Source organism: Canis lupus, chromosome 4, assembly GCF_003254725.2.
Source record: "Canis lupus dingo isolate Sandy chromosome 4, ASM325472v2, whole genome shotgun sequence".
In the NCBI taxonomy this organism is placed as follows: domain Eukaryota; kingdom Metazoa; phylum Chordata; class Mammalia; order Carnivora; family Canidae; genus Canis; species Canis lupus.
In genome coordinates this window covers 61,524,084-61,546,663 of record NC_064246.1, presented here as the reverse complement: position 1 = coordinate 61,546,663, position 22,580 = coordinate 61,524,084, and the positions used below count along the sequence as shown (strand labels likewise).

General features: G+C 41.1%; 2 protein-coding genes across 6 annotated transcripts in view; one reads left to right on the top strand and one right to left on the bottom strand.

Annotated features, from left to right (window-relative positions):
• ARL15 (ADP ribosylation factor like GTPase 15) overlaps positions 1–2,481 on the bottom strand; it is a 404,586-nt gene extending 402,105 nt beyond the window's left edge. For 3 of the 4 annotated variants that reach the window (XM_025434383.3, XM_049109271.1, XM_049109270.1), the window contains exon 1: positions 2,357–2,453. In XM_025434383.3, the coding sequence (XP_025290168.1) occupies positions 2,357–2,404 (48 nt within the window). In that variant the 5' untranslated portion in view covers positions 2,405–2,453. Of the gene's footprint in view, positions 1–2,356 lie in introns of all 4 variants that reach the window. The other variant, XM_025434385.3, reaches the window with a different exon arrangement.
• Positions 1,648–9,950, top strand: LOC125754992 (serine/arginine repetitive matrix protein 1-like). Of its 2 annotated transcripts, none has more exons than XM_049109267.1 (2): positions 1,648–3,371; positions 9,279–9,950. In XM_049109267.1, exon 1 carries the CDS (start codon positions 1,912–1,914, stop codon positions 2,689–2,691), a length of 780 nt encoding a protein of 259 aa, XP_048965224.1. In that variant the 5' UTR covers positions 1,648–1,911; the 3' UTR covers positions 2,692–3,371; positions 9,279–9,950. The 2 variants fall into 2 exon arrangements, with proteins under 2 accessions (XP_048965224.1, XP_048965225.1); XM_049109268.1 differs by lacking the exon at positions 9,279–9,950 and adding an exon at positions 3,835–6,316.
• Positions 9,951–22,580: the final 12,630 nt, after the last annotated feature.

The window sequence follows — 22,580 nt, the reverse complement described above, 5'->3', positions numbered from 1 at the left end:
CAAAATCTGAAGAGCCAATCTCATTGTAATGAAAGGAGCATTTTTTTTTTTTTTGCAAGTCAAAGAACTTGAAAATTAACTTATTTTAGAAACAAGATCCCAGATGCAGTCAACAGAATTTATTAAAAACCAATTTCTGGGGGAAATAAAATCAACACCATATAAAGATTATATATAAGCAAATGAGTCAATTTGAAAGGCAAGAAGAGAGGAATGATGTATGGCATTCATTTTTTCAGAGTTAAGAAATACAAAATATTGCCTCTGAAGGGTTGTTTCTTTTAACTGAAATTGGATAGAAAAACTGGCCTTCATGTTTAAGGCTTTTCTTAAATGTTTTCACAAGAGATACTTGGCACACTCATAGAAACTGACTTATTGAAGACCTTTTTTTCTCATCTTCAATGATTAGCCAATGATTTTTACATAACAGTTTCACTACAGTTGAGTTTTTCTTAAAGCTGAACGTAACAAGGTATTTTTTAGTACCAATGCAATAGAGTGTGGGGGCGTGGCAGGTGAAACCCAAAGGCTGTGTCAAATTTGGGGCCCACTGATTTTAACACAAACCTGTTATAAACTGAAAAAGAAATTAATCTGCCTTTAAGGTACCCTAAAAGTCTCACTAACATTCACCAACTTTAGATAATCCAACTAGAAATTAACCAGTTTTCAATCCCCAAACCCCAAATGGTTTGCTGGTTTTGGCACCTCAGCTTTGTGATACTATTTGTAAATTTAAAACTCATCCACTAAAGAAATACATACGGGTATCAGAACCACCAGATTTTAAGAACTACTTAAGTATCCAAAATTAGCTTTCGGTAGTACAGGTAAGGTCACCCTTTCCTATTTGGAATTACCCTCAACAAACTTTGGCTTTGAGTGGACTGCAAAATAAAATCGTAGTATTGTTTCTTATAAGACAGGCTACAAAATAATCAGTTCCTTGACTTAGAAAATCTAAGAAACACTTGACAACTCTTAACCTTCATGGCACTTTGAATTTTAAAGACCACACATAATCAGATAACCTCCTTAACTGGCTCCAGGTGTGGGTGGATAATGTCCCTTTATCACAAAGATAACTGACATCAACAAATGAACAAAACAGAATTTGAACTCAATTTTTTTTATCTCTGCTCAATTCACAAGGTCATGCATTAACTTCAATCACCATCCTTTCCCCACAAAAAATAAAAAAAAAAAAAAGAACAAAAACAAGCCATTAAGCTTTAGGGGGAAACGTTTCCTTCATAGAAACTATAGAGTGAGTCCAAATACAAGAAAACATTAAAAAACCGTCCTTGCCCAGCGTTTCTTGATCATGAAAGCTTTCACAGTCTTTCTTAGAACAGCATTAAGTTTAATTCCTAGAAGGCACTGGCAAATCTCTGCCAGACCGATCTACAGTAAAACCGACTGCATGTGTCCAACAAGATCACAGAAGGGCCAATGTTCTCAACCAGCTACTGCAACTCCACATAACAGCAGTTTGAGCTGTGACAAGGTAAACCTGGTAATTGTGCATGATCGAACACAGCCAGTGTCAGTGAGCTGCCCCTGGAACACAAACACGCAGCTCTGGGGAAACAGAATTTCTGGAACAATACAGGATGCTTGCATAATTCCATAAAAACACGAGTGCATTATTAAAACCACGTTCAGCCCCCAGCATCGTGCTGACACTTCGCACCTAAACTTCTCAGCACAAGCCTGGCCTAAAAACACGGCTTGGGATCCAGGGTTAAAAGCCACATGCGCCCAGGACAGGAACAGTGGGACAATGCCTGCCCCTAGCCAGTCCCAACCAGGCTGCGATGTAGTTTAGCCCCGTCTACTTTACGGTAATGTGCTTTTAAACCCTGGCCGCGACCGAGGTCACAGCGTTAGAGACCTAATAACAACCAAATGACCGGGGCTGCCGGGCACTTAGTGAGCCATTCTGGTTATGGCTCTTTAATAGTACCTGGAGTTCTGCTAGAGGGAGAGCCGAAAACTCCAGCCTCCCCGGAAAGAAAAGTCCTTCGCGGGGAGCGCAGGGGGAAGCCAGGAGCCGGGTCGCGGGCAGAGGACGCCCGGCCGCCCCGCCGCCGCCGCCCCGTCTCGCCCGCGCCCCCAGCGCGCCCCTCTCCCCGCCGCGAGGTGGCCGGGGCCGCACCTCTACCTGTCAGCTCCACCACCCCCGCCGCCCCGCCGGGTCCCCGCACCGCCCCACGGCAGGCTGCAGGAGAAAAGAACCCCAAAGGCATCCCATCCCAAAGAAAGAAAGCAAAAAAGGCTGCTCCTCCAGGCGGAGGGACATCGGGCACGTCGGGTTCCGAGCAGCGACACGCCACCCCGGCCCCGCACCTACCAGATAATCCATGTACAGAAACGCCTCAGTTATCCGGAGATCAGACATCCGGCAGCCTAAAGCATCCGGAACGGCTCCGAACCCGGAAAAAAAAAAAAAAAAAAAAAAAGGCAGCTTCTTCGGCTGCGAGCGAGCAGCCCCTGGAAAAGCCAGCAACGACGAAAATAGCCGAGAGCGGCCGAGCAGCCGAAGATGACACCAGGGGCGCGGCGATTGGCCGGGCGGGCGGGCGGAAGGAAAGGAGAGCGCTCATTGGCTGCGGTGCCTATAAAAGGCAGGCCGCGGCGGGCGGCGGCGGAGAAGCGCGGGAGCGGCAGGGGCGCTGGTTCCTGTGAGGCGGCCGGAGGGCGGGGGCGGCGGCGCAGGCGGAAGAGCGAGCCGGGAAGAGCGGAAAATCGGCCGGTGCTGCAGGAGCCCGGGGCCTGCGCGCTTCCGCAGCCGCCCGCCGGGCCGGGCGGAGCGGCGCAGAACTGTGCTCCCGGGCGGGAAAGCCCTGGCGGCCCCTCCTGTCCCCCGGTAGGAAGCGAGCCCTGAGGCGGGAGGCGTGGTGGCGGCCGCCGCGCCCCTTAACGCCGCTCTCCGGGGTGATTTCCCGCGGGCTCTGCGGCCTCGAGAAAGCACCTGAGGGGGCGCCTCAGGAACGTGCTGTGCGCGGGCGGCCCCGCCCCTCAGCCCCTCAGCCCCTCAGCCGGCGTGAACCTTCGACCCGGACAGCTCCAGCCCGGCGTCCCTCAGGGTACACAGGGGCTTAGGACACAGCCCGAGGGACCCCGGGAGCCCCCCTAGAACGCCAGGCTGCCCTCCGGTCTCACGGGCCACCACGTGAAGGGAAGAGGGGAGGGACGCGGTAGCCGACCTCCAGCCCCGGAAAGCGGCTCCCGGGGCTTCGCGTGCTCGGAGTCCAAGGACTCCGAGCACAAACCCGTCGCCCCGAAAGGAAATGAGCCACCGAGCGAGCAGCTCCCCGCCGCGACCCATGTGATCTAGTCCTGTGGGCCGCCGTCCCGGCCAAGAGGTAAGAGCTCAAGCAGGGGCACTGGAGACTTAAGTTATTTACCAGGAAACGCACAAGACATTGGCATTTCGTTATTATCCGTGAAGGGGCCAAGAATCCGTCAAGAACCCAGATTTAAAAACAAAACCCACCCTGAGCGTTCCTGTATTTTAAGATTCGGGCCGGACCACCCCCCCCCTCCCCAGTGCCAGACCTACCAGCTGAGGCTCCCATGACTGAGGTACCAGCGCCACGCCACCCCCCACATAGTTGGAGAAGGAAGCGATCGCTCTCGCCCGCAGTATTAGGTCTTCCATAGAATAACGTTTAAGAGTGAAACTTCTTCAACTGAAATCTTCCTGCAGAGAACTGCCTGACCGTATAAACATTTTAGGGGTTGCATTTTTTATTTTCCCCCTAACTTAGCACCTCCCCCCACCCCACCCCCCACACACACTTTTTTCTTTTTTTTTTAATCTTAAAGAATGCATTTCCAGGGACCCCTGGGTGGCTCAGAAGTTGGGCGTCTGACTTCGGCTCAGGGCGCGATCCTAAGGTCCTGGGATCGAGTCCCTGCAAGGAGCCTGATTCTCCCTCTGCCTGTGTTTCATGACTAAATCTTTCAAAAAAAAAAAAAAAAAAAAGAGTGGATTTCCGTACTTTAAGTTTACCTGCAGCTGCCAAGCAATGGAATTCACCCTAGGGATCCCTGGGTGGCTCAGTGGTTTAGCACCTGCCTTTGGCCCAGGGCATGATCCTGGAGTCCCGGGATCAAATCCCACATCAGGCTCCCTGTATGGAGCCTGCTTCTCCCTCTGCCTGTGTCTCTGCCTCTCTGTCTCTCTCTCTCTCATGAATAAATAAAATCTTAAAAAAAAAAAAAAAAAAAAAGGAATTCACCCTAAATATGCAGGCGTGCAGCCCCTCACAGGGAGCTTCATTCAGGTTAGTGAGCCCTGTGATTTGAGGTAATGAAACTGTTACATCAACTAAACTTTGAAGATTCCTGTGGCCGGAGGATTTTTTTGAACTAACTAAAGGACAAATATACACTTAGTACAGAACTTGACTTTGTTGATCAAAGATTTATACACAAAGTAGTGTAAATTAAACCTCTGTGGAAATTTCAATGACTTGCCTGTACAGGGGCTAACTTGACTCCATTGCATTAACCCATTGGATTCAACTTTGATTGACTTACCAGAATGAATGCCAAGAACACACAGATTTAGAAGAGATTTTGACCTGGATTGTAAAGTGATGAGCTTCCCTAAACATACAGCACAATTGGTTGAAACGGACTACAGAAGTTGCAATAATCTCAAATCTGCCAGCAAAATAATTCAAATAGACCAGAAATCTTTTGGGTTTGGGTTTTTTTTTTTTTTTCCTTTCCATTAATAAGCATGTTGCAAATATAGGGCTTGAGTCAGTGAAGAGACACTTTTGGTCCATTGTCTTACTAATAATTGAGGTCTTAACTATTGCCAGTCAGACTCATGAACAGCCTATTTCTGACAGTGGGGAAAATAACCACTCAGGTGCAGCTGGCTTCTGCCTTCCTTTAAAGCTAACTATAAAGAATCCTCAACAGAAGTTCATTTAGTTAAATATGATCCATCCTACTTTTAGGAATGAGTAAATGGGCTCAAAGCAGGGAGATGAAAAAAATTTACTTCAAGTTACAAATTTTGCATCAATGGATTCACCATATTCCACACTATTTGTATATTAATTCTGACACCAAGGAAAACCTGTGTTAGAATTTTTTTAATACATCAAAGCAGCAATGTACAGAATACTATGGAAAGAGGCCAGATGTCCATCAACAGATGGATGGATAAAGAAGATGTGGTATATATACACAATGGAATATTACTCAGCCATCAAAAAAATTAATATCTGCATCAACGTGGATGGAACTAGAGGGTATTATATGCTAAGCAAAATAAGTCAGAGAAGGAATTTATCATATAATTTCACCCACAAGTGAAATTTGGGAACAAAATAGAGGATCACAGGAGAAGGGAGGGAAAAATTAAATCAGAGAGGGAGACAAACCATAAGACTCTTAACTATAGGAAACAAACTGAGAGTTGCTGGAAGGCAAGGGAGGAATGAGGTAACTAAGTGATGAGCATTAAGGAGGACATGTGATATAATGAGCACTGGGTTATTACATGCAATTGATGAACCACTGAACTCTTCTTCTGAAACTAACATGTTAATTGAATTTAAATAAAAATTTTAAATCCTGTGTTACCTTTTGGAAAAGAATCTTCAAAAACCTTAAACTTCAGAACTCCATATGGAGCACATTTTTCCAGTTAGATGTTAGCTTCTTTCAAAGGTGTATACACATCCCAGGAGACAAACTTGATTAATTGGTATGATCAGATACCATACTACCCACATGTGAAGTTGCATTCTTAGCTGATGGTTGTTGCTACTGGGTAGTCACCCAATATGTGCTTTATAAAGCATGGGGAGGTTAGAATGCATTCACTTCACCATACGCCAGTTAACAGACTACGGTCTTGAATAAGGCGTGATCTATTAATATAGCCCTGCCTTTGCTCTCAGTAAAAGGAATGACCCACTTTCAGACACCTAACATGTATAAACCCATGAGGCAATTGCATTACCACACAGATTTTGAGAAAAGAGGCTGTCACTGTTGCCTGTCAAAAGCAAGGAGAAATTCTTTTGACAGTCTATAGTCTACAATTCTATGAAGATTGCTGACTAGCTGGATTTAGAGGAAACTTTGTTGAAGTGTCACTTCTGGGGAACAAATGCATTTTGCAACTTGGTCTTCCAAATTCTATCCGGAAAATAACAACATATAATGACTATTTCCATCTACTGTTTTTTGCTGTTTGTTGTTGATGTTAAGAATATAGTCTTTACTAGTTTTGTATCATGCACTCACTTTACATAAACATCATATCCTGAAATTTCATAAATGTTTCATGACTATGTAAAGCTCTACTATATAAACATACTATGATAAATTCCTTATTAGATACTATTGTAAATATTGCAGTGAATATTTGCTTATAGGATTATTCACATCTCATACGAATGATTAATATTCTAGAAATGATTATTGGTACAAAGGGCATGAGCTCTTTTAATACTCGTTTTTATACTAGCTTAGAGTCTTTCCCCTGCTACCAAATCCAAAGTAGGAAATGTTCTTCCTCATTCTTACTTTGAGTATATGCATTAATAGCAGAGAGATAGTGTCTTTCATTAGAAAGACTCAAACTATGGACATTTTTTCGGAAATGGCGGTATCCGCTGAATTCTGCAGAAGTCATTGAGCACTTTGCCTATTTACTGTCTCCAATAACTTCTAGGACCTGAAAATGTTTTCTTCAGTCCTGCTCTTCTTGTTCCAGGTGGCCATCCTGACACCCACCCCCAACCACCTCTGATTTACCCTAGTCTCCTCCTCTGCTTCCTACATTTGAACAAAGTACTATTATGTCCTAGAAAATGAACCTCCTATGAAGCTGCTAACAGAACTTGATTCATAAATGAAAGAGGTTAGAAGTCTGAATTAAGAGGATTTTTTTGTTCCTGCTAGGTGGCCTACAAAACTAGAGGGAACCCTAGCTGTAATGATAGGATTCTTGCAACTAGAAACTTTTAAGTCTTAAACATCTCCATGTCAGCTTAAATTTGTTTTCTCTCCAGCAAGTTGATATTAAATCCCACATATTAATTTTTAAAGATTAGTAGCCATCCATCAATCATGAACATTTGCCACTACTTTAACTACATGAGGTTGGGTGGATCATTTGTTTCTTCCAGGGTTCTTTTTATTCAGCTATAGAGTTGAACTAATTAAGGACCCTTTGGGACGTAGGAATCTATATTCCTGGTTGGGGAGCAAGGACTTTTCTAAACAGAACTCCCTTCTTCCAGAAAGAATTTATTGGGCCTTGGAGTATGAAAGCAAGACAAGACATTTAAAATCAAGACCCACCTCTTAAAGTGGTAAATATATGAGAAAGAGATAACTAGACCTCATGAACAAAACTACCCAAGCACCAAATATTAAGAAGCTAGGTCAATCCATCTCAATATCTACCCAGGATCAACACAGTACTGTGTTGCTGATTAGTTTCCTATTGGCACTGTGATAAATTACCACACACTTAAAGACATAAGACAAATTTATTCTCTTCTAGTTCTGCAAGCTAGAAGTCCTGAGCCTTGTGGGGCTAAAAAAGTAAGGCACTGGCAGGGCTGGTGCCTTCTAGAGATCCCAAAGGGAGAGCTCTTTAGCTCTTCCAGCAAACAGCTGGCTGTTTGCATTTCCTGGCTTTTGACCATATCACTCCAGTCTCTGCATCTGTGGTCACGTTGCCTTCTCTTCTATAGTCCAACCTCTTCCTGCTTCCGTCTTATATGGGGACTTGTGATTGTATTTAGGGCCAACCCAGATAATCCAGGATGATCTCCCTGCCTCAAAATTCTTGATTTATCACATCTACAAAGTCACTTTTGCCATATAAGGTAACGTTCACAAGTTCTACGAATTAAGACCTGATATCTTTGGAGCCATTATCTAACCTAACACCTTGATCTTATGATATACAGGAAAAGCAAATATTTCCATGGAAATCCAAAGTGACAAGCTCGATTTACCAATGCCTAAGGAATGAGGTAAACTCCCAGTTTCAGAAAGAATTAAAACTTGGTGATGCAGCCCCAGGGTACTCTAATTATATTCAGACAGTTTATAATTCTATTTAGTTCTCAACTAGCATTTGAGTTTTTCTTCCCCTATTCATACTTAAAACAAAAAAACACCTTGAGGATTCACAGGATTTAAATGAGGATTTCACTCATTTAAAGTATACAGTTCAGTGCTTTGTGTATTTACAGACTTGTGCAACTATCATTTTTAGAACTTTTTTTTAAAGATTTGAGAGAGAGAATGAGCATAAGCAGCAGAAGGAGAGACACTGGAGCAGATTCATGCTCAGCAAAAAGCCTGATACAGGCTGGATCTCAGGACCCCGACTGAGATCATGACCTTGAACCAAAACCAAGAGTCAGATACTTAACCGACTGTGCCACCCAGGCACCCCTAGAATATCACCTCGAAAAGAAACCCTGAGGGCAGCCTGGGTGGCTCAGCGGTTTAGCACGGCCTTCAGCCCAGGGCCTGATCCTGGAGACCCAGGATCGAGTCCTATGTCGGGCTCCCTGCTTCTCCCTCTGCCTGTGTCTCTGCCTCTCTGTGTGTGTGTGTCTCACATGAATAAATAAATAAAATCTTTTTAAAAGGAAAAAAAAAGAAACCTTGAATCTTTGAGCTATCACTCTACACCCCCTACCTTCACCCTCAGCCCTAGAAAACCACTAGCCCACTTTCTCAAGAGACTTCTGTTCTAGACTATTATATGAGGGAAATCCTATAGTATGTGGTCTTTGGAGTTTGAGCTCTTCCACTTTGCATAGTGTTTAAGTTTCATCCATGTCATAGCGTATACATTCCTTTCTATGGCCAGATAATATTCCATTGTATGGACATAATGCATTTTGTTCATCCATCATCTATTGATGGACATTTGGATGGTTTATATCTCTAAGCATTTTTTAAATCATGTCCCTCTACTTTTCTCTTTTGCTCAGAACAGTATTAGCTTTTTCTTCAAATCTCTTCCTCTTCCTTTATTGTCCATATGTAAACTTTCTTCATAGTTTTGTTCTAGAGCAGTTGGTCTAAATATGAATAGTATTTCTTTCAACTTTAACTTCGTTCTTTTAAAATTTTGTTTCCCATGGTCTGATTAGTCCTTCACTCCGCAAATTCTTGAACATTAGCTTTTTTCTATTATGTTCTTATTCCTATTCTAGGACATAAAAGGATAGATTTCTGAACATATTTTAACTGTGTTGTGTTCACAGTGTTTTTGAACCTTCTGCAAGATGAAAAGTCTGAATCACTTTATCCTACATGACAGGAAATAGTACATTAAATTCCTTGGAAGTCTGAATAACCAAGAATCTAAGCCCTACTTGATATTTAAAAGATCAGGATGGTAAACCAGAAGAATCAGCTACATACCTTTGTGAAGTGCTTATTGCTCCTTGACAGGGATTTATTTCAAGAAGTTGAGGGGGGGTGGGGGGTGGGGAATGCCCTTTGGAAAATAAAGGTGCTTTGGAGGCTGAGAACTATATATGGTCAGTCGCTTACTCATATTGAAAGATCAATTTTGACTTTAATAACCAAACCTTAAAAACCAATTCACATTGTATTATAAATCTGTTCTAACAAAAAATGCTTATAAGAGGTCCTTCGTGCACCCAAAAATCAATGAAACATACCTTAAAGCATGGAGCCCTAGGCAATGAAAGGTAAGTATTAATTCCCCAGGACCCTAATAATTTACAAAGATCTAGCCATTTCTTTTATTTTAAAAGCTAGAACTTATCAACTCTCTGTAAGAGAAACCGACAGGACTTCCCTAGTACCTGCGACCTGAAGAGCTCAGTGATTGCTTTTACAGTCTCACAGTTGATAACCCACATCATTCTTTTTATAGGGAATATATGATTTTCACACATCCCCCCCCCCAGAATTCCTTCTTTTCTCAGCTGACTTTGTAGGAACTACAGATTTCATGTTGTACGTTAGGGTCTTCAGAAAGCAAATGCTCAGAGTTAGGAGAGCAAAAGGTTTATTAAGAATTCGCAACTGTGAGAGCTGCAGGACTTGTGGTGGGGACACAGCAGAGATTATACACAGCTGACAAAGTCCCTACCAGTCTTAGGGGGAACTACAGAGTGAACGTTGCCCATTAGGGGAGTTTGTGTTGGGCAGAAATGGCTAGGTTATTATAGTACTAACATCTCACTCCATCACTGGTTGATGGCAACCCCAAGAAAATTTCAGGACAAGCAGGACCTGGGCTTGAAGGCTGAAGTAGAGCCTGAAGGAGCTGATAGCTGAAGATCTTCAGCTAATCATACTGCAAGTGAGTAGAGTCCTCTTGAATGCTGCATCTCCATGTCAGCCTGTCAAAACTCTGTCATGTGTCAGAACTTCAACAGCCTGGCTCACGTATAGCTCTTGAACCATTTATTTATTTTTAAAGATTTGAGAGAGAGTGTGTGAGCCAAGAGAGCACAAGCAGGGGGGAGATGCACCTGGTCCTCAGAGCTGGGAGAGATGGAAGACACAAAATAGCTGTAAGTCCTTAAAATGCACACTTGAGCCCATGGATATGCCTCACTCCATAAAGCCAGGTGACTACCTAAAAGGCCAGAGTGAAGCTTAACCCCTGAGATTAAAGAGGGCTTGACATCAGGGATACCAGATGAAACTAAGGCAAAGAGAAAATTCAGTAGAGCTGGAATAAAGCAGAGGAAACCACCCAAAAAGATAAAGTTGAGCAAAGACCATTAGAATATCAGCTTCGAAGTCTAATACCCAACTTGTTTCTCCCGAACAAGAAACGATAGCAACAGTGGAAAGACAAAAGAGAAGCGACAGCAATGGTGAAAAGAAATTATCAAGTAATTTTAGCAAACGTTCCACAACCCAAAACTATGTACTTCCAGACCAAAAAGACCACAAGTGTCCAGAACAGTGACACATTACCAAAAGGAACAACCACTTAAAAGCCTTCCTATAGAAGCACCACTCCAGACAGATTCACTATCAAATTTTATCAAATACTATAGGAACAAAAAATTCTAACCTTAAAACTATTCCAGAGTCAGTCTCTTCTAAGGCCTCAGTCGTTACCTTGCAGATGGCTACCTCTTGCTATGCCCTGAGGTGGCCTCTCCTCTATATACCCTAGCTATCTCCCTGGCCTCACCTCTCCTTATAAAGGCTCCAGTCAGGTTGGCTTAGGGCCCACCCCAACAGGTTTTAACTTAATTACCTCTTTAAAGGCCCCGCCTCCATATTTACAGTCAGAAGTACTGGGAGTTAGAGCTTGAACCCATCCATAACTTTGGGAATGGGAAGATGAAACTCATCCCATAACAACATTCACTGGTGGCAATCTGAGGATAAAAAGGAATTTATTCAGAGTGATGAAGGATATCAACAAAAACATACAGTAAACCTATTCTGTGAGGAAACATTTAAAAGCCTTTGGTCAGAGAATAAACTGGTGGTTGCCAGAGGGGAGGGTGGGGGTGAAGGGATGGGAGGAATAGAAGAAGGAGAGTAAGAGGTACAAACCTCCAGTTATAAAATAAGTCACAAGGATGTAATGTATAGCATAGGGAATACAATCAATAATATTGTAATAATTTTCTCTGGTGATCGATGGTAACTAGACTTATCATAGTGATCATGTCACAATGTATAAGAAAACGGAATCACCATTTTGTACCCCTGAAACTAATATAATATTACATGTCACTTATGATTCCATTTTTTTAAAATCCTTTGCTTTAAAGTCAAAGGGTCCAAAAAAGCAATGACTAATTTATATCACCACAATCACATGCCATGAGACAGCTAGTTTATAGAAGTCTGATCCAGTTAGCTAAACACTTAAGATCAAGCTTTGGCAACAGAAAGACCTAAGTTTCAAGGTACTTTATTAGCTATGTGACCTTGAGAAGGATATTTAACCTCTGAGACTCTGTTTCCCCACTTTTGAAATGGAAATAAAATATAGGTAACTGCCTATAAGTTGTTGTGAAGATTAAATACAATTTGGGGAACTCTCGAGTACTGGCTGTTATTCTTCTACGTCCTGAAAGCTTTGTCAGGGGCATTGTGTATTTCAACTATCATGCCTTTGACTTAGTTTGGAGAAGGGGAAGAATTTTGCTTCCACCACCGCCACCATTACCTAGGATCTCAGGAAAATAACTCAACTTTGGAATTACAGTGTCATTTTTTAAAAGTTGATGAAATGAAATAAACAAAGCAAAAGGCTAAACCGAAGAGCAGTGAAAAGACGAGATGGCTTTTGTCGATTGTTCTTTAGCTTTTACCAGTGTGGCTCAAAATAAAATCAAAAGAATTTGTAAGCTGGGCAGTCCAGTAAAAGCAGGCTGGCTTTGTGAGCCACTAAGCTCTACATTTTGTGCCATCTACGTGAAAGCAGTCAAGTATATCAGGAAACCCTCTGCTGCAGCTAAAGTGAGTGATTAACCACTAAATTTCTCAAACACATTTTATTTGGATGTGTGACTCATTGGCCCTCTTCCACTAGTGAAAACCACATCTGCACTCCCATCAGGTGAACAAAAGCCTGTGTGCTACAGAGTGGACACAAGACTATGTCTCTATGTGACAGGATGCCCATGTATAGAGTATAGGGTCACTGCACTTTGTAGCAGAAACAGCTGCTATGAGCACACATGTTGAGGTAGAGTGCTCATTCTGTCAAAGTGAAATAACCAATAAGTTACTACAAGAAAGATCTGTGTTAGAAGAACTGCTTTTCATTCTAAACTCATAGCCACTTGTTTTGATAAAGGTTCTCCATCTAACATATATTTTTAATAATGTCTAGACCTCTAGATTAAATGTTCCAGAACACATGCAATGTATCAAGATGATTGACTTATCAGAGAAAAATATTTGTCTCATTTCAATAATCTCATTGGTCCCAAATTTTTAGGACAAATTTAGAAAGAAAGGAAGAAAAGTAGTAAATGTTACCTGGTCCATAATAGTATAGAATCTTATTCATCAATTTTAAGTGAGAACTCTGTTTATAGCTTTTTGAATAGTATTAGATTCCACATGTAATAACTCTTTGACAAGCAGGCTAGAGGCTCAGATAACTCAGTCATGTCGTAGCATGATTAACAATTTTATTTTTCCATAGAGGTAGACTTCAATAGGTCAACCATTCATTTACTTATGATATTGAAATGATATGCAAACTCTTATTCAAAATTAAGAAATTGAATATTGCATTGTTTCTCTCAGCCTCAATATTCCTCTGAAAAATAATTAACAGTTATTAAATATTTGCTTATTATGACTAGAGGGAGAAGAAGTGGGCCTTTGTTTCTTTCCTCAAATCTCTCAAGAAAAGACTACAATTACTGAGTGTATGGAGGAATAGGTATAAGGTATAAGTGATATTGTTTGTAGGGTATTTTATGGCACAAAGCAATAACAAAATATTCAGTTTTCAGGATATGAAAGGTCATTTTGTGAAAATTATTTGACATAACACCATCCTAAGCTGGATAAATTACTCTCAAAATGTTTAAGAAGTGAAGCAATGAAACACATGTGACAACACAAGCCTATTTTTATATAGGAAAGCTTCTATTGAGGAATATTCTTATTACAGACAAAGGCTTTTATCTTAAGTCTAGGATGAGATAGTTGGTCATTTTAAGGTATGTTTTTTATATTTTATAGAGATGGGAGAGTGATAGTCTCCTCAAGTCTTACTTTTCCTTTGGTATTTCAATTTGAGTTACTAAAATTTCCTGTTATTTTGAGTAGAATACACTATAGGCTGCCAGTAAACAAAACTTTGTATCATTGTCTAAATTCTAAAACAGAAATGGACACTCCTGGGTCAGGGGACCCAGAGGGCGGAAATGCTGTTTTGTATCACATCAAAAGCGATAAGCTAAATTTTACAAAGGACTAAAACATCCCTTGCATTGAGAAAACAAAGAAGGACAAGAATGACTTGTTTAAACATGCAAGTTGATACTGAATGATGTCCCAGCCTTCACAGATCACGGATATAACCCTTGAGAAAGAAACTGAAATCTGTTCATAGATGAAGTAGATCCTGCTTTTGTAAGGGACAATTCGGGCCATAGTGCATTTTTAGTAAATTAACAGATGTTTCTGATAAATCTGTAACTCAGAAGGGTTCATCATACTCATTGTGTTTGACAAGCACAAAATTAAGCAAGTTAAATCAGTCCCAAGGAAAGAAAAATGCTGTGTAGACAATCCATCAAATGACCAAAATCTAGAGTAATCCCTTTAGGGGGCAAATGCATATACTACTTGAATGTACTTTCTGCTCAGAAAAGATTTCACTTGGAAGAACCACAGGTTTACGATTTTCTATAACATTTTGACAGTTTCAATCCCATACTTCATAAAATCGGGTGGCTTAATAATTGATGACTAAATTTGCATCAGATTCATAACAGACTAATTAGGAGAAAACAATAATTAAATATTAAGATGTGCTATATGATTCATGCTCTGGCTTGCTGTGGGCTCACAAGAATTTACTCCTCTGCTCCCGAGGGGATGCAGAATATCTTGGATTCTGGAGACAAATTTCATGTAAGTTCAAACTCACATTCCACCCTTAATTGGCTGAGTGACTTTGGACAAGTTATTTAATTTCTCCATGTCTTAATTTCCTCATCCGCAAAATGCCGATAATAGAACCTACTCCCATAGAATTGCTTGGATTAAATTAGTTAATACATGCAAAGCTGTATAACATTAAGAATGACATCTGGCATATAGCCCTCCAAGCAATTTTTATACCTACTACTGTTAAGGATCCTAGCAGAAGGGCAATTAAGGTCTAGACTGTACAACAAAATTAAACACTACTGAGTCCTAGAATCCAAACTTAGGGAAAGAGGGGGACATAGAAGGCATTGAGATAGAGGACTTGGTTTAAAGGAGGGGATGGGACATTCTAAGTGACTAGAAATGGCAGGACTGAGCATGGCCTTTAAGGAAGAACCAGCCTTACTGGAGTGGGAGAATAAGGTTGTGAGAACACCTTGACCAGATAAGATATGGCAAGTTGATAAGGCTTAAATTCCATTGCTGAGGATATCAAACTCTAAGAGGAACCTATTCTAGTTTCCTCGGGAATTTTTTTAGAAATACTGTTGGTTTCTAGAAAAATAGGACAGAATGTAGGGGAAGAATCTAGAATCAGATACTCAGTTTAAAGGTATTGAGGCCCACCTAGGAATAGGTAGGTGAGGTTCTGGATGAGGTTCTGGACCAGGGTAATAGGCATGAGTAGAGGAGGAAGGAAATTACTAAGGCAAAATCAGGAAGTGGTTAAGCGATTAGACATGTGGGCAATGGACAGGGGAGGGTAAGACCACTCCAGAATTTTGAGGATGCTTAGGCTACTATTGTAAATAGAGGAGATAAAGCAGTATTAAGTAGATGGTAGGACATACTCTGTTAAAGAATACAAAGGGAGTTTAGGATCTGGCCTTGCCCTGCATATCTGAAGGTTTCTAAATGCCACTCGGAGTGAGAGAAGAGAGTCAAGACTTCTGAGTATTGCAAGAGCATCTCCTGTGCACTGGAGTGCTACTCAATGTAGCTGTTGGTCTTTAGAACTACCTGAAGGACTCACAGCTCCTGAGTGCTGACACAAGGCAGGACAAGAGCTACAAATGGTGAATGCTTTGAAGATACTCCCATAGCTTTCAAGTACGCAAGACAGTATTGTTAACTACTACTAGCATTATAAAAGCTCACTCTGACTTTGATAGGATCACTGTTCAAGGATCCCCAAGTCTGGAGCAGATGAAGATAAGGGAGGGCTGGAGTTTTCTAAGAGTGTCCTAGTTGAATCATCTGTCTGGTAAAGGATGCCAAAATACAGGGTCCTGATTTTGCAAGGGGTAGGATTGGAGTGTGAGGCAATTAGGCAGAGCAGCATGTTGGATGGCTCTACTGTTAGATCACTGTCAAGGCCTGCCCCAAAGGACTGTAGGAGAGCCACTATACACACTTCCTGGATCCAGAGTCTTCTCATCCTAATGTCCATTCTCTTTGGATCTGCTAAGTTAATCTCCATCTGCACTGCATAGTTTTCTGGGAAAAATTTTTAAAAAGGACTAGTAATCTGAATGAAGGGCATAGAAATGATGGCTGTCTCTGGGTGTGATTTCTAATTAAAATACATCTTTTAAAATAGCTTCCTGCCATCTTCCAAATTGTCTGCAATGAATACATATTACTTCTGTAATTTCTCCAGGGAGATCTAATTTCAGCCAGGGCTAAACAGTTCAGGCCAGAATCAGCTGCTTTAGCATCACACTGGTGGCTTATTTCTCTTTAAAAATAAATAAATAAAGCAAAAAGTACTCCATATTCATGGCTCCTACACCCTCTAAGTTCTGATTTCTCCCCGGGATCCTTGGTTGGTATATTATTTTTAGTTTATTCCACCATTGAACATATGTTTCCACATTAAGTCCTTGTGCCTGTCATCCTGTATGTTTTAGCACCAAAGGTGACTTTTTAAAAGCAAACCAAACTAAGCCTAAATAATACAACCCAGGAAACAGGGATGAGTGACTCTTTCATTCTGTTCACTGTGATTAAATATCTTGACTACAATCTCCCCAGCATTTTTAGCACAAAGAATGAAAATACTTGAGACATAATGAGGAGCTAGAAGAAAATCCCATACATTGAAGTTACCTCAACAATTTTACAGAAGAGATTGGCCTAAGGGTATATTACATCTGTCTTTAAAGTTTATGGAAAAATTCTTGTTGCCTATGTGTTATGGTAAAACAAAATGCAGGCATGGAAAAACAACTGACTTTAAAAATAACAACATACTTAAGAGTCCAGCTTGCAGTCATTAGAGGTAGTACAGCTGGGGTCAGTTTATAGACTTCTGTTTTTAATTTGCATAAATAGTCTAGTGCTTGGCTGGAGCAGGCATGCAGCTGCCTCACCAGGCTGACTGACTTTTTTAGCACCCAGAAGGTGCTGAGACGTGGGTCATGGCAGTACAAAGATTCAGCATGAGGCTGCAAAGTGAGAGTCCTTCTCCATTCCCACAAGGAAAACCTAGAACTTCTGACAGTGTTTTCTCAACTTTGAGCTAGCATTCTTTCGAGTTCTGCTAATGAAAAAGAAACTCCCAGTTGCACCTCAAGAGCATCATGTAATGATACTTCCGTTGCAGACTGACAGATGAATGTCTGCATTGCTAAGCCCTGACATGGAAAAACCAAAGCAGGCCCTTATCATAACTCGTATAGAGTGGTGGCAGTGCTTGCTAAAGATTGAATGTTTGTGTCCCTCCCAAATTTATATTTCAAAATCCTAGCCCCAATGTAATGGTGTTAGAAGGTGAGGCCTTTGAGAGGTGATTAGGTCATGAGGATGGAACCCTCATGAATGGGATTAGTGCCCTTATAAAAGACGTCACTTGCCCCTTCTGCCATATGAAGACTCAGCCTCAAGAACTGAGAAATAAATGTTTTTTTGTTTAGCACTCCCACCCCCACTCTTGGAGTCAATAGATAAATAAAATTCTCAATAGAGAATTTCAGGAAAAAATAGAACAGATCAGAGCAGTTGGGGATGGCATCACAGAAGTGGAACTTAATTCATCAAACATTCACTTAGCAGATTCCATAAATTATATCTTCCAAGGATTCAAATGTATAAAGGACTTAACTCAGGTCCTGATTCTGACATCCTGATGCTTGGTTTTGGCTGGTGCCTAACTGAACATGGCAGGAATGTAGAGAGTGATGAGTGTCATAATAACAGACAATGATAAGTGAGACCCTTTCAGTCACAGAACTTTAGATCTGGAAGGATCCTTAGAAACATCCTAACCCAGTCTCCTTCTTTTATAGATAAGAAAACTGAGTTTGTCACTTGTCCATCTTATGCTGTTAGGTTTGAAACTGAGCTGGGATTCAGATCCTAATATAGACCCTGAAGGATAGGCAAATTCCAGTAGAGGGAACAGTAAGGACCCAGGTAGGGTGGATGTTCAGTCAGTAGACACTAGTCAGTTATATTAGCACCTTGCCTCATCCTTTTGTCTGTTCTGATTGATGGGTGTCCCTGCTGATTCATTAACTATTCTGCATGTCACGCCTGGGCAAAGGTGCATCTCATTTCCCACTCAGCTGAATCAGTGTTAACAGAAGGGGAGAGAGTTTTTAATAATGAAGTACTAGGACGCAATTAATCTCTTAGCACTGCAATAATGCTTGATATAGCACAGCTCTCTCTAAAGGTATCACAAATGGAGAATAAATGTACAAAAGAGTTCTATATGTTAAGAATGGGGAAAGGGCATGGCTAAAGAACAAGCTGAGTCCAACACCATAATTCCATTTATAAATTTCAAGCATTATGTTAGGTGTAGTACTCACAGGTGGTAAAATTAAAAAGGACAAAGCAGGTTTGCTTTTGGTGTTTTTTTGTTTGTTTGTTTTTTGTTTTTATGGTAATAAGTTTTTACTCTAGGGAGAGGAAATTGGGAAGATATAGAGACTCACAGGGGGCTTCTGGGGCATGGTAATTTTCTATTTCTTCAATACTGGTGTTCATTTTATAATTAGTCATTACACTACACATCTGTTTTATGCACTTTTCCATATGGTATATTTAACAACAAAAAATAAGAACTAAAGCAGACTGAAGTTTAGTTTCTTTTTTGGAGGCTGGGAAAGTAATACAGACAGATCATCAGGTTCAATGAGCAGTTGCTTAAAGACAGAACAAAGGAGCCTGGAAACAAAGATGCTAAAAAATGGCATCACAATTAGAACATGGAGCTTAGCCATCAACATCCCTGTGTGGAGAATTGCCCTTTGCGTCCTCTCACTCCCACACAGAGGGGTGGTCATCACAGGCATTCTTGCTTAACAACATTGCATTTCTAACGCTCCTGGGAGATACGGCCAACCAGATTTCTAGGAAAAACATACAATAGGATTTTGATAGTAAATGGGCTGAGAAAGTTTAAAAAAACAAGAATGAATCATTGATTTTTGGGGGAAGGTATTGTCTCATTTTTCCAGTGTACTATTCAGTGGCATTATGCACATTCACAATGTTGGGCAACCATCACCACTATCTATTTGCAGAAGAATCATCGATTTTTAAACAGTAAAATATGGGCACAGGATCTCAAGTCTGATACCCTTTATGGACAAATGGAGGAAGCAGAGAAGTTTTGTCTGTGTGCATGGGGAGTGAGATAGCAGTGAGTGGGTGGCATGTTTTCTTAAGAGGAGAGCTACAGCAAGTGTCCCCTGCTGCACAGTGGTTTGCACACTGCCTAGCCCGGCAAGGATGCCACGCGATCAGCATGTGCAGCTCTTATGCAGCAGTACTAGTGGCACCGTGCGCTTGCCATGCTGGTTCTAAAGACAGGCTGCCTGAAGCAGGACCATGTGAAGGAACTGCTGTGCCTCATGATGATTCTAGCCTTTCCCAGAGCTGCAATTCTTTGGGTTTTGGTTTGATTCTCCAAAACTACTCTCTTGCTGCATGATCTGCAAAATTAGTATAATTTTGGCACTGGAAGGGACCCTAAAGACAACGTATTCAGACCCTCTCACTGTCTAATAGCAGAATCAAGAATGGTTCAGAAGCCTGAGCAGGGTGATGCTCTGAGGGAACTGGGCACTGCAAAATCCTACAGCTGCTGCACTTGTTTTAAAATTAAAGTGACTAAATTCTTAAACTATTTTTCTTTTGCTTTATTTTGAATAGCCAGACCCTCCCAGGAGTAATAAAAGCACAGCTAGAAATCTCTCATCTGGTGGACTTTCCTTCCCTCTAATTTTACCACATGTGGACCCTAAAATTATCATAAGGAAAAGGACAGAACACAGTAACTCACAATATAACATGATCTAACCCAGATGCTGACAACAGGCTGACTTCTAAGCACAGGCTGTGAACTTGTTTCAGAAGTGGGGAAATGTTGGGATCCTAGAACAGCAGTCATGGCCCTCAGCAAGATGTCCCTGTAGAGCTTGTAAGCAAGGCCATTGCCCATACACAAAGCACAAATATTTATGCTCTTTGTTCATGCTCTGCGTCTTCCCTCCTCTTCCTTTCCTTCCGTAGCCCATGTTCCCACATTTGTATTATTTCCTCCTAAGTTCCCAGAAGCATCTCGCTTTGCCCTTGGATTTTCAGGACCTCCCATTAGAACATCCTGGCGAGGGCTGGGTTCCTAAAAAAGCCTATGACTCATAGGACTATTTTCCTGAATTTCTTTCCATTATCAAAATCTCTTACTATCTCTCTCAATCTAAAGTGTCCTGTACTGACTTCCCAAGGTAATTTTATCATCTAATCAGGGTTTATGAAAGAAGGACCAAATTATGACTTTAGAGGGCTCCCAGGTACTTTTACTTTTGTAGCCCCTTCCTCCACAAAGAAATATAAAAAATTACATTGTACAACTGCGTTGGAAGAAAAATAAATATAATCCAGACTGGGCTCATTATTATTTTTCCCCTATAATTTTAAGAAAAGCAAAAATGAAACACTGTAGGCCCTAGGCATTGTACCTGTTGTGCCTTGTGCATAACTGGCCCTGCCTGGTAGTATGGCCCAAAGACTCACTGGGTTACATTAGTATATCAGACTGTGTTATCACTAGGATGCTTTTGGTTGTAAATAATGGGATAAAACTCAAACAGGCCTAAACAATAAAGGGAACTTACAGGGTCACAGAGCTGGTTAAGTTCAGAGATTGACATGGCTTGGAGTCAGGTATCTGCCCTCTTGAAACTTCCATTCTTCGGGTAAAGACTGAAGAGACAGACCATGTTATAGACCTTGCTTTTTACCTGCCCATCGGCCACTGCCCTCCTTGCCTACCTTCCTATCAGAGCTCACCTTCATGATGAAGGAAACTGAAAAAGCCAACTAAGCTTTTTCAGTTTCCCTGGAGGCTATAGTTTAGATATATAACCAAATTCTGGCCATTGCAACTTCAGTGAAAGTATGTGTCCAGGTTCCCTCCCCCTTAGATGTGCAAGAAGTTCCAACTCTTCTGTCCTACTTTGGGATATGCATAAGCTTCTGCAGTTGTCTTGATTTCATGAAAGACCACGTGGACCACACATTGAAGGTGGCAGAAGACCGGATTTCATGGGTTTTTGATGACATTGTTGCACTACCTAACCAGCCCTGAAACTGTCTCTGAACACTTTCATTAAGTGAGATAACAAACTTTTAGCTGGGTATTCTATTACTTGCAGCTTCCTATAGATAATGAGAAAAAAAAATGAATCCCAAATTTTCAGATATTGATAAATGCTGTTAGGACAATAAATATGATGGAGGGACTACTTCAAATTGGATAATTATAGAAAGACTCTCTAAAGTGACATTTGAGCTTGATGGAGCCAGCTATACAGAAGGATCTGGGAGGCAGGGTGCTTTAGATAGAGCAAACAGTAACTCTAAAAGTCCCAAGTGTCAATTATTAGAATGAATTTGAAGAATAGAAAGAAGTGCCTTGACTGGAGTACAGTGAGTAAGGGGAAGGAGTGGAATGTGAAAGCAGACAAGATATAAGTCATTTTGTATTTTATTTTATTTTATTTAATTTTATTTTATTTTATTTTATTTTATTTTATTTTATTTTATTTTTCTGAGTGAACCAAAGACTTTATTTTTTAAAAGCAGGTAACACCAAAGGACTATGTCGTATCCATATTCATTGCAAAAATAATTACTGGGACTTTCAAAATATCAAAAGAATAAGCTGGATCACTGATTACAACTATAATATTCGGCCAATATACACGTTTTGTGTGTGTGTGTGTGTGTGTGTGTGTGTTCCAGGTCTAGGCTTCCTTTCCATGTATTATTATTCATATGCATTCCCTGTGTCTATTTATCATCAAAATGGGGACACTCGAAACTCGAGCCCAGTTTTATCTTGATTTCAAAGCTGATGCAGCAGCTAACCGAGAACTCTGGTTTGCTGATTGAGTCCTAGAAGTCATGTCTTCTGATGTCATACAATGAATTGTATCTCTGAAAAATAAAATCAGAATTCAAACTCCTTTGAAACAGGTAAGTCCCCAAGCTCTCCAGCACCATGGTACCTGGATTGCTCACACTGTGCTTTCCTCTGTTTCTCTTAACACACCACTGGGAACCCTAAAGTGGTCCCACTTGGAAGAGTTCCATTATAAAGGTTTTTGTAGAACCGCACTAAACTCATGTAGAGGCCATGGATAAAAACCATCCATTGTTTTTTCTATTAAGAACCAAAAAAAAAAAAAAAAAAAAAAAGAGTGCCTTCCTTGGGAAGCAGGAAAGTAGTAACAATCCTACAGTTAAGAAAAATGGTTCTATAAATCCCTCCTTCCAAAATTATGTTCAAAGGTGTTTAAGACCCAAAAGAGGTCATAAAAACAGTGAATATAAATGACTCCACTACTAGAGAAAAAGCCCTTCATGCAAAGTGGCTGAGGGTCTGCTGCGGAGAACTGAGGAAAGGCAGATCCACGGTCAAG

Excerpts from the sequence above, each read along its gene's own strand:
- LOC125754992 (XM_049109267.1), top strand. The coding sequence starts at position 1,912 with ATGACCGGGGCTGCCGGGCACTTAGTGAGCCATTCTGGTTATGGCTCT.